The 11,896-nt window shown below is 43.9% G+C and overlaps 1 protein-coding gene across 1 annotated transcript; it reads right to left on the bottom strand.

Moving 5' to 3' along the window:
- Nucleotides 1–1,933: 1,933 nt before the first annotated feature.
- On the bottom strand, nucleotides 1,934–4,521 carry LOC124605259. The gene is made up of 2 exons (XM_047136818.1): nucleotides 4,344–4,521; nucleotides 1,934–2,835 (listed from the first exon to the last, which is right to left on the bottom strand). Exons 1-2 carry the CDS (start codon nucleotides 4,519–4,521, stop codon nucleotides 1,934–1,936), a joined length of 1,080 nt encoding a protein of 359 aa, XP_046992774.1.
- Nucleotides 4,522–11,896: the final 7,375 nt, after the last annotated feature.

Raw genomic sequence — 11,896 nt, 5'->3', positions numbered from 1 at the left:
GTCGCTGTCCTCTATAAAACTGTTGCCTAGATATCCTCACCTTCGGTATCACGCAGAACTGCATTTATCACAGCTTCAACATCCAAAGGATTGTTTAAATTATACATCTCTGTCGCGCATAGTAGCTAAGAAATAAAAATGAAACGAAACTGAATAAATAACATGATGCAAGCATTGAATGTTGCGTGTATCTGACACATAAGATTTAGTTCAATTTCATTGTCGACTCGAGACAGGATGTAACTACTTTAAATTACTAATAATCATTAAACATTTAACAATAAATAATGGAAAACGTAAAGATAAAAACTTACACGGAGCGCGTATTCCTCAGATACGAAACACGTTGCTCTTTAACGTAGCGGGCAGCGTTCAGGACTGAAGTAGGGTAGGGTCGGGTCGAATGAGGCGGCTAGATAGAACAAAGGGGGGCGGGGAATTCCCTCCTCTCGCTTTCCAAGAGAAGATAAACACTGTCGCTGCATATCTGACACATACGCGCGCCTATGGGAAGGTTAATACTTCACCTGATTTCTAAGGTAATCAGACGGCTGAAGCTGTTTTTATAAATGGGAGCTGGATTCTTTAAGGGGGGGTAAGGCGTCAAACGGGCCGACTTGGAGCAGGAGAGGCACCACAGGAGATTTCTACTGTCTATACTTTTACAAATAAATTCATAAAACTTTGTCAGCATGACCAGGAAGGATTGAGGATTCACACTCATCGCAGTGGAAGTTCATAAACTTAGCAAAATACCTTTTTTTACATGTGAAATTTCATCATTTTTTCACTTATTACTGGCTGCATTTGTTCCTATAGGCACACTTTTCTTCCTAAGTAAGAGAGATTCTTCGATGAATTTTTCATAGCATACAAACAGTAGTTACAGGTGTATGAAACTAGAATTTTCCAAATCTATTGAAAAACTGTGGAAAATTGAGATAATTAACTATAAAACTTGGTCATGTTTCAATCAGACCTCGAGACCTCATTCTAGACCGAAATCGATAGCCCGACGACAGTGGTTTGTGATCATAGACTGAAATTAGAGGAACAAATCCCGTAATTCCTGGCCCACTGTTTTTATTGGCGACCGCATCGCAGCTTGCGTAACTTGAGTAGGGCTGCAAATGTGTCCACCCAGGTAAGGATGTGCCTTGGATAAGCAACAGTCCAGGTATTTCTGTCGAGTGCTTTACGGAAACGGTGGAAAAGCTAAGTCGGCGTGGCTGAGCGGGGATTTGAATTAGCCAGCCCCCTGTGTCTGCTCTGCCTCAGGCGAGGCGCCGTGCTGCCACACCCGCGTCTCGTCAGCGGCTCCTGACTCACGCCCTGAGAGCGCCAGCCTCCCCAAGTGGCGCTGCAGCTTCGGAACTATTCACAGGCCCGCATTAGCGCCAGGCTGTAGCGCGCACACACACAGCGTTACGCCGCTTTCACACTATACGGTTTTGACCGTACGGCAAAAAGCCGTACGAGTTTTAGCCGTGCCTGTGTTGCTTTCACATTACACGGCTTTTTGACGTGACCAGTTGTTGGTGTCTATTCAGTTTGCTTAATGTGTGTATCAAGATGAACCGTAAACGAGTTGTTGCTTTGTGGTTGCTTCATCGTCGCCGCAAAAGAAAAGGTCGTCTTTTGTGGGTACACCCCATTAACCAGAGAAGAGACGAAGTGGGTTTATTTTATACACTCTTTGAAGATTTGAGGAACGACGGAAATAAATTCTTTAACTATTTCCGAATGTCTATTACCTCGTTTGACGAATTACATAGAAAACTAAAGGATGTGTTACAACGACAAAACACACAATTCCGCAATTGCATCCAACCTGTTCAAATGCTGGCTATCACGTTAAGGTAATTTAATACATAAAAACTAGTTCTGTTTATTTACTTATTTATTTGTGTTTTACATTTTTATTACGCTCAGATTATGAAGTAGAAAAGTCAATATCAATATCAGCAGTTGAAACCAAAGAGTTTGTAGCAGGACTGACTGTACTGTCACTTTGTGGCGACAGGCTCTCTGCAAAAACGTTGTAGAACTGCGTTGTTGATGGTGGGCCTTCATGGCTACTTGTGGAAGGCGAAGGGTATGGTGGTGGCACTTTATTAATTCGTTGATAAGAACTGCGACCTTGAGAAGTCTGTAATGGTTGTTCGAGAAAAGTAGTTGGGTTTGGTGCAGCTGGAGGAGGACGAATCTGATGCGTATGGTAAGAGGATATTGGAGCAGCATTTTCCATAGGTGAATAAGAATAAGCTTGAAATCTATTATTATAGGGCATGGGAGGTGTGTAATGGGTAAATGGAGGAGGTTGAGCTGTCAATATATTTCTCCTTTCATATATATTTTCTATAACTTTGAGGACTCCCATCTGAAACTGAAGATAATCCTGTTCATCAAATTTTTCCAGATGAGGCTTCAGACTAAGTAAAAATGACATTTTGCTGCAAGGTTTGTCTTCTTCCAGAGCTCGTAATATTTTCATTTCGATTGCATCAGGTTTTCTATGTTTTCTGTTTGTATGGCACTCGCTTTTGGATGTTTGTTGTGTGGGTGCTGTATCAAATGGCCCAGAAACATTCTCAGTATTTTCGACGGAGCCCTGCGTTTCTATATCTTCTTCCAGTCTGGCGGTGCGTTCCGATTGAAAACTGTCCTCCGTCTCTCGAGCATCATACAGCTTTTTTAGAAACTGCAGCTGATCAGAATATACATACTTTTTCATTTTCTTTGCTGCTGAGCCACTTTTTTTCGCAGCTTGAATTTTTATGTTTGACTTCACAAAGGAGTCTCGTAGATTGGTCCACCTCCGTATTACTTCTATACCTACATCAAAAGAAAACAAAACTGTATGAAAACATTTTAATTTTGTATAGAAAAAAGCAAAACTGTAACAAAAAATGTCCACTGCAAACTAAATGTCACTGATTTTTTTTCGTTTTGTTCAGGTATCTGGCAAGCGGTTGTTCCTTCACTGACTTACATTTCCAGTACAGAATTGGGATTTCTACAGCAAGTAAAGTGGTTAATGATGTATGCACAGCAATTTGGTCATCACTGCGGGAAGAATGTATACAAAGACCGACCAAAGAGGTATGGGAATCAATAGCGGCTGGATTTGAACGTACTGCTAATTTCCCCCACTGCTTAGGAGCGGTGGATGGAAAACATATCCGTCTTACTGCCCCATTTAATAGCGGATCAATGTACTTCAATTACAAAGAATACTTTTCTGTGGTTCTGATGGCTGTAGCGGATTCCAACTACAGGTTCATTTATGTCGACGTAGGAAGTTATGGCAAAGACTGTGACTCTTCAGTGTTCAGACGGTCCAGTTTATGGAAGTCAATAGAAAGTAATTCCCTGGAATTTCCAGACGTCCAATGTCTGCCTGGTACGGAAGGTCCAAAAGTACCCTACTTCTTCGTGGGAGACGCAGCATTTGGCCTACACACGCATTTGCTCCGGCCTTTTGGGGGAACAAACTTGACAGTTGAGAAACGTGTATTTAATTACCGTTTGTGCAGAGCAAGGAGGTATGTGGAATGTGCTTTTGGCATCCTCACCAATAAGTGGCGGTTGTTTCACCGACCTTTAAATGTTCATCCAGATTTTGCAGTAAAAATGGTTAAAGCTTGCATTGTTTTACACAATTTTGTACGTCAGAGAGATGGATTTATAATTGAAGACACCACATCCTTCACTGGTTTGGAAGACTTAGCCCAAGATGCCAACATAAGAGGAGGACTGACAGCCAACGCCATAAGGAACACTCTTTGTAAATATTTTATGACAAATGCTGGAAGCGTGTCATGGCAGATGTCAAAGATATAAATTAACAAGCCTTTTCCTTTTTGTAGATTGTTTGTGAAAGCCTGCGACTGTATAGTAAATAGTTTTCTTTATAAATAAATTACTGCTACCACTCACGTTTTTAATCGTTTTGTTTATATTTTGTACGACGCGTTTCGGGAAATAATTCCGATCTTCAAGTGCGTTTTTTTCTCTAAGTTTTCATTATGTGTAGTGTTTTTTTATTTGTGAGGTCTTGTGCGTGTTTCTCTTATAAATTACAGTAAAGAAAACAGAATGCAAGACCTGACACATAAAAAGACACCACACATGATGAAAACTTAGAGAAAAACGCACTTAAGGATGGGAATTATTTCCCGAAACGCGTCGTGCAAAATATAAACAAAACAAAAAAAACGTGACTGGTAGCAGTAATTTACTTATAAACAAACGATTTACTTTTAGAATAAAATTTATAACGTTAAATAAAAACTGTTTAAAACGTATTAAATGTAATATTAATATATTAAATAAATACTTACCAAACGCATTTTTATCTTTGTCTTCCATCTCATCAAAATCTTGCTTCAGTGCTACGCAAACTTCCCGCCAAGCATTCTTTGTAGCAATACGATCTCTATACGCATCTAGAGTTTTGTCCCACAGAACAGGTCTTACTTCCACCAAGGTTATCAAAAGTTCAGTATCAATTTCATCCATTCTTCTACACTTTTCAGTAAACAAGAATAAACACAAATGAATAAAACGACACTACAACGAACTAGTCGACGCCGTACGGCTCAAAACCGTCCAGTGTGAAAGCATGCACTTAGTCACGTAGGCCACTGTTGTCGAACTTGCCGTACGGCGACCGTCTGTTGTAGTGGCAAGACACGGCTGCAGCACGGCACGGCAGCGGCATTTTGCCGTCGCCGTATAATGTGAAAGGCGCCATACATTTCTTCACACCTACAGCCGTACGGCTTTTTGCCGTACGGTCAAAACCGTATAGTGTGAAAGCGGCGTTAGGTGAGCCTCGGCACGAGAACAACAGCGCCTGGGCTGAGGCCGCTGGGAGCCGGTTGGCACGCCTGCCGACCGCCAGCCGCCGCGGCGGTTCCAAATCCGTCGAGAGGCGAGATTGCGCGACGGCTGCGGCTGCTCGAGCGGCGAGCGGCGAGGTCAAGAAGGGGCAGCGCAGGCGGCTATCTGGCAGCCGGCGCTCTGACGTCAGCGGCCGCCAACTGGGCCACGACCGCCCCGCCGACAGTTGAATGGCGCGCGCCGCACAACTCTGCGACGCCGAGCGACCGCCCAGCTTCCGAGCCGCCCAAGTGGGCGGCGCGGCGCCCGCGTCCCAAATACTCGTGAATGGCGTTCCGCGACGCTCTCACACGGCACCCGATTTATATCTCTGGACTTTCTGGGAGTTCCCATTATGCGTGGCAGCTACGAGCGTCATCGTAGTTTACACCGAGACACTACGTTGCGAAACGTTTTTCGAAATCGACGAATTAAAATATGACAGAGTGGCTGAAACGAGTTACACCGTTCCTTGCAGCAATGGACATTAACTTGGCCGCCATTTTCACGTTGGTTAGAATACTTAGAGAAGTCCAACCACTTAAAATCAGGCTAGTCAATTTCCGGCTTTGATTAAGACTGGAGACAGTGACACATCCTGATAATTTACGTTTTTTACGCACTAAAATTGTTATTATCAGCATGGGTTCCGAAAACGACGATCGTGTGAAACCCAGCTCGCGCTGTTCGTCCACGAGACTCAGAGGGCGATAGACACGGGTTCCCAGGTAGTTACCGTGTTTCTTGACTTCCGCAAGGCGTTCGATACAGTTCCCCGACACTCGTTTAATGAACAAAGTAAGAGCATATGGACTATCAGACCAATTGTGTGATTAGATTGAAGAGTTCCTAGATAACAGTACGCAGCATGTCATTCTCAATGGAGAGAAGTCTTCCGAAGTAAGAGTGATTTCGGGTGTGCCGCAGGGGAGTGTCGTAGGACCGTTGCTATTCACAATAGACATAAATGAACTTGTGGATGACATCGGAAGTTCACTAAGGCTTTTTGCGGATGATGCTGTGGTATATAGAGAGGTTTTAACAATGGAAAATTGTACTCAAATGCAGGAGGATCTGCAGCGAATTGACGCATGGTGCAGGGAATGGGAACAATGTATACAAGTGTAATATGCTGCGAATACATAGAAAGAAAGATCCCTTATCATTTAGCTACAATATAGCAGGTCAGCAACTGGAAGCAGTTATATCCATAAATTATCTGGGAGTACGAATTAGGGCCGGCCGAAGTGGCCGTGCGGTTAAAGGCGCTGCAGTCTGGAACCGCAAGACCGCTACGGTCGCAGGTTCGAATCCTGCCTCGGGCATGGATGTTTGTGATGTCCTTAGGTTAGTTAGGTTTAACTAGTTCTAAGTTCTAGGGGACTAATGACCTCAGCAGTTGCGTCCCATAGTGCTCAGAGCCATTTTTTGAACGAATTAGGAGTGATTTAAAATGGAATGATCATATAAAGTTGATCGATGCCAGACTGAGATTCATTGGAAGAATCCTAAGGAAATGCAATCCGAAAACAATGGAAGTAGGTTACAGTACGCTTGTTCGCCCACTGCTTGAATACTCCTCAGCAATGTGGGATCCGTACCAGAAAGGGTTGATGAAGAGATGGAGAAGATCCAACGGAGAGCAGCGCGCTTCGTTACAGGATCATTTAGTAATCGCGAAAGCGTTACGGAGATGATAGATAAACTCCAGTGGAAGACGATCAGTAGCTCGGTACGGGCTTTTGTTGAAGTTTCGCGAACATACCTTCACCGAGGAGTCAAGCAGTATATTGCTCCCTCCTACGTATATCTCGCGAAGAGACCGTGAGGATAAAATCAGAGAGATTAGAGTCCACACAGAAGCATATCGACAATCCTTCTTTCCACGAACAATACGAGACTGGAATAGAAGGGAGAACCGATAGAGGTACTCAAGGTACCCTCCGCCACACACCGTCAGGTGGCTTGCGGAGTATGGATGTTGATGTAGATCTATATTATAATCTTACAGTGAAATTTGATTCTTTTAGTGCCCAGTACACAAATTTATCACGAACATAGTTACTGTCTTCGAAGCGCAAAGAAAGCGGAAAACACTGAAACGTCCCCTTAGAAAAATTTATGAATGATTGTGCTGGTAAACCCCTTACGTTATTTGATTTTCAAACAGCTCAGCAGAACTGAACGTACTCAGACATTTCTCTCTTTACTTATTCTGATCATCACTAAACTGACACACAATATTTTTAGCGCAACGCAACTGACTTAATAATCTCTACAAAAGAATGGCCCTGACTAACAATAACCTATACCTTTCATGACTCACTTACCTCACAAAAATCTTCGTTACTCGAACTACTGCAATACAGCGAGCGCCACTACTGCCAGCTAAATAAAAGATTCTAACTACTGAACGCACTAACTACTGATAGGCATAGCTAGCAAATGAAAGATTTTGGTAGAGAACAAACAATGTATTTACCTTAACAGTGTTCAAAACTCATAAATAGCAGTTCATGGCATCCAGTCTGACAAATTTACTGTCTCTGATGGACACACGTCCAGATCATCCGCTCTCAAAACTCCGCCATCTCTCTCCCCACATCCACCACTGCTGGTGGCTCACCTCCAACCGCGCAACGCTACGCGCTGTTAACAGCCAACTGCCCAACACTACAATAGCATATACTCCAACAATGCAAACCAGCCATAGACTTCACATAGCACAGCCAGTGATTTTCATATAGAGCGCTACGTGGCGTTACCAACATAAAAACCTAAACAGCCTACTTACAACACAATACCACCGAGTACAAGCACATTGTTTGCATTAATAGAAGAAGAATGGGTAAATATCGGTTCGGATATAGCGAGAAAGATTGTTTACTCCATGCCACAAAGACTGAGAGCTGTAATACAGAGGAACGGACGCATTACCAAACACTGACTGCTAGCGGTCTGAGTACTTTCGCCCATTGTAGATTTCGATATTTTTTTACATAAGGCGTGATACGTTACTTATTGTTCTGCATATGTTCAGACTCACATATGTATTACACGTCTGTAAAGAACAGAATACAGGTTTTGAGTTAAAAACACATTTAAGGTTTATTTCTCTCATTAATTCCAGTGTCTGAATACTTTTTTCCGCCACTGCATGCTGAATAATGTTCATGTCTGGGGAGTTTAGTGCCGAACGGAAGTGTTGAAACTCAGAAGCGTGTTCCGGGAGCCACTATGTAGAAACTCTGGACATGTAGGGTGTCGCATTGTCCTGCTGGAATTGCCCAAGTCCGTCGGAATCCACAATGAACATGAATGGATGCAGGCGATCAGACGTGATGTTTACGTACGTCTCACATGTCAGAGTCGTATCTAGACGTATCAGGGGGCACATAGCACTCCACACCATTACAGAGCCTCCACCAGGTTGGACAGTCCCCTGCTGACATGCAGCATCTATGTACTCGTCAGGTTGTCTCCGTATCCGTCCATCCGCTCGATACAATTTTATACGAGACTCATCCTAGCAGGCAACATGTTTCCAGACGTCAATAGTCCAGTGTCAGTATTGACGGGCCCAGGCGAGGCGTAAAGCTTTGTGCCGTAACCCATCAAGGATGCCCGAGTGGGCCTTCGGCTTCGAGAGCCCATCTCGATGATGTTTCGTTAAATGGTTCGCACGTTGACACTTCTTGATGGCCCAGCATTGAAATCTGGACGAATTTGCGGTAAGGTTGTACGTGTGTCACGTTGAATTATTCTCTTCGGTCGTCGTTGGTCCCGTCATTCCAGGATCTTTTTCCGGCCGCAGCGATGTCGGAGCTTTCGTGTTTTACCGGATTCACGATACTCACGGTACACTCGTGAAACAGTCGTACGGGAAAATCCCTTCTTCATCACTACCTAGGATATGCCGTGTCCCATCGCCCGTGAGCCGACTGCAACGGCACGTTCAAACTCACTTAAATCTTGGTAACCTGCCATTGAAGCAGCAGTAAACGATCTAACAACTGCGCCAGATACTTGTGTTATGTAGGCGTTGCCGACCGCAGCGCCGTATTCTGCCTGTTTACATATCTCTGTTTTTGAATACACATGCCTATACCAGTTTATTTGGCGCTTCAGCGTAGCTACTTACGAAAGTTTGTGAAATTATCTCACCCACTCACACTTCACTGCAACTATTGAAGAGTTCGTTATTTATAAGTAGTGACCGTTTCTTTACAGCAACTGAATTTGGCGAAGAAATGCATTATGTTGAACACAAATCTGCAGTTTTATCTGCATCCAAAAGTTGTTTCATATTTCGACCAAAACTTCACTTGTCGCTGCCAGTGCACACAGAAATGAACACAGTTTAATGTTTACTTTTTTTTTTGAGAGAAAATAAAGCTAAAATGAGAATGTTTTCTTGTTCCTTTTTTTCAGAGAAAATAAAGTTAACGTGAGCTATCTGAATTTAGCAAAAATGAAATACGAGGGGCATGACAAAGCAGACGAAGCACTTGCGTACAGAGAAAACGGCGGACAGGAATAGAGTTCGCTTCAAATGTGGTGGACTTTTAGCCACTCTATAAAATTTGAACTCATTGTTCCAAACTGTTCTGGAGCCATTGCGCATGTGTGGCACGCGGTGACGAAAGCCGATGGCGCAACTCTTGAGTTTCACAGCCTTCCAACTTTCTCGACACGAAACTGTGAGTTCCGTGTGCTTTTACGTCACGTAGCGTTTCAGTAAGTAGGACACAAAGTGAGAAACTACGAAAATTGTTGGGTTATGGGCAGTTTTGCTATGCACCGGTGTTCGCGGGACATTAACGATAATCATTACCTGCCTCGGCCATGGATGTGTGTGATGTCCTAAGTTTAGTTAGGTTTAGGTAGTTCGAAGTTCTAGGGGACTGATGACACCTGCAGTTAAGTCCCATAGTGCTCAGAGCCATTTGAACCATTTTTTTTAAAATCATTAGCAGAATAAAGTACGTCGCAGTGCTGCCACTAATATAAAAATCAGAGTATTGACACTGTCAAACCTACTGTGCAAAGTACGTGCTAGAAGAAATAGTATGGCATCTAAGGTTAACAATTGGTAAATGCTCTGAAGTCATCGTGAAGATACTGTTGAAATATACTTTTTGGTAAAGAGACAGCTGTGCAACTGCGGAAATAATACAAAGAAAACCATGTGGACGTAACTGGTGAAAATAAAAAGTTTAATGCACTATGTGTTCAAAAGTATCCGGACACCTGGCTGAAAATGACTTACAAGTGCGTGGCTCCCTCCATCGGTAATGCTGGAATTCAATATGGTGTCGGCCCACCCTTAACCTTGACGACAGGACAGCTTCCACCCTCGCAGGCATACGCACGTGCTGGAAGGTTTCTTGGGGAATGGCAGCCCATTCTTCACGGAGTATTGCACTGAGGAGAGATATCGATGTCGGTCGGTGAGGCCTGGCACGAAGTCGGCGTTCCAAAATATCGCAAAGGTGTTCTACAGGATTCAGGTCAGGACTCTGGACAGGCCAGTCCATCATAGGGATGTTACTGCCGCGTAACCACTCCGCCACAGGCCGTGCATTATGAACAGGTGCTCGATCGTGTTGAAAGATGCAATCGCCATCCCCGAATTGCTCTTCAACAGTAGGATGCAAAAAGGTGTTTAAAACATCAATGTATGCCTGTGCTGTGATATTTCCGTGCAAAACAACAAGGGGTGGAAGCCCCCTCGATGTAAAACAAGACCACACCGTAACACCACCGCCTCCTAATTTTACTTTAACCGGTGTGATGTGTGGCTTATGAGCAGCCGCTCGACCATTAAATCCAAGTTTTCTCATCTCCCGTCTGTCATAGTACCTACAGTGAATCCTGATGCAGTTTCGAATTCCTGTGTGATGATCTGGATAGATGCCTGCCTGTTATACATTACTGCCCTCTTCAAATGTCGGCGTTCTCTGTCAACAGACGAGGTCGGCCTGTACGCTTTTGTGCTGTACGTGTCCCTTCACATTTCCACTTCACTATTACATCGGAAACAGTGGATCTAAGGATGTTTAGGAGTGCGGAAATGTCGCGTACAGACGAATGATACAAGTGACACCCAATCATCTGACCACGTTCGAAGACCTTGTGTTCCGCGGAGCGCCCCATTCTCCCCTCTCAAGATGTCTAATGACTACTGAGGTCGCTGATATGGAGTACGTGGCAGCACAATGCACCTAATATGAAAAAGGTTTTGGGACTGTCCGGATACTTCTGATCACACAGTGAATGTAGAAATCGAAAGTCGGAGAAAAGAAACTTTCCGTATCACAGATCAGAGATCTCAGATGCCTGGAGAAAATTTCACAATTATGTAGTTTAGAATGCAACATGTATACTACAGAGACAAATGAGAATCTTCACTTGTCAAAGTAAAAACTATGTAATCTGCTGTTTGAATTCGATGATAATGCTTCTCGCACTCAGTACCCTAATTATTAACGTATAAGGAGTTGTTTCCACTTGAGGGCGTTGTTGCAGCGTATATGCACCTCATGGCAGTGGACTAGTGTGCTGTTCGTGTCCTTCCGACGCATGTGCGGAAACTAACTATAACGACGTTGTTACAAAACGCATGCAACCAGGATCAACGTTCTGCTTTTTTTTTTTGTTGGCTGCCGAAGAGCAAACATCAGTAACCTAAGATCGGAGAAAGGAGAATATGTAGGGGCAGTACGTCTGTCGAAAAACAGCGCTCTGGAATGATGCACCAAGTTCCGTGTTAGTCGCAATCCGACACAAGACGCTTGTCGATCTGGCGAGCCAACTGGAGACACTGGAGCATCCCGCACCACGCAGTTCCCACGCCTTCGGTCCCTTAAAAAAGGCGGTCAGTGGTCGACGAGGCTGTGTAGCAGACATTTACGGATTTCTTCACGAGCAGGACATGGTCTTTTATAGAAAAAGCATCTTTTACCTGGTGCGTCGTGGGATGATATCCTTGATGTTTACGGCGAATTTGCCT

The sequence above is a fragment of the Schistocerca americana genome, chromosome 3, assembly GCF_021461395.2.
Source record: "Schistocerca americana isolate TAMUIC-IGC-003095 chromosome 3, iqSchAmer2.1, whole genome shotgun sequence".
NCBI lineage: Eukaryota > Metazoa > Arthropoda > Insecta > Orthoptera > Acrididae > Schistocerca > Schistocerca americana.
The sequence above is the reverse complement of the archived record's forward strand: the minus strand, read 5'-3'. Positions and strand labels throughout refer to the sequence as shown.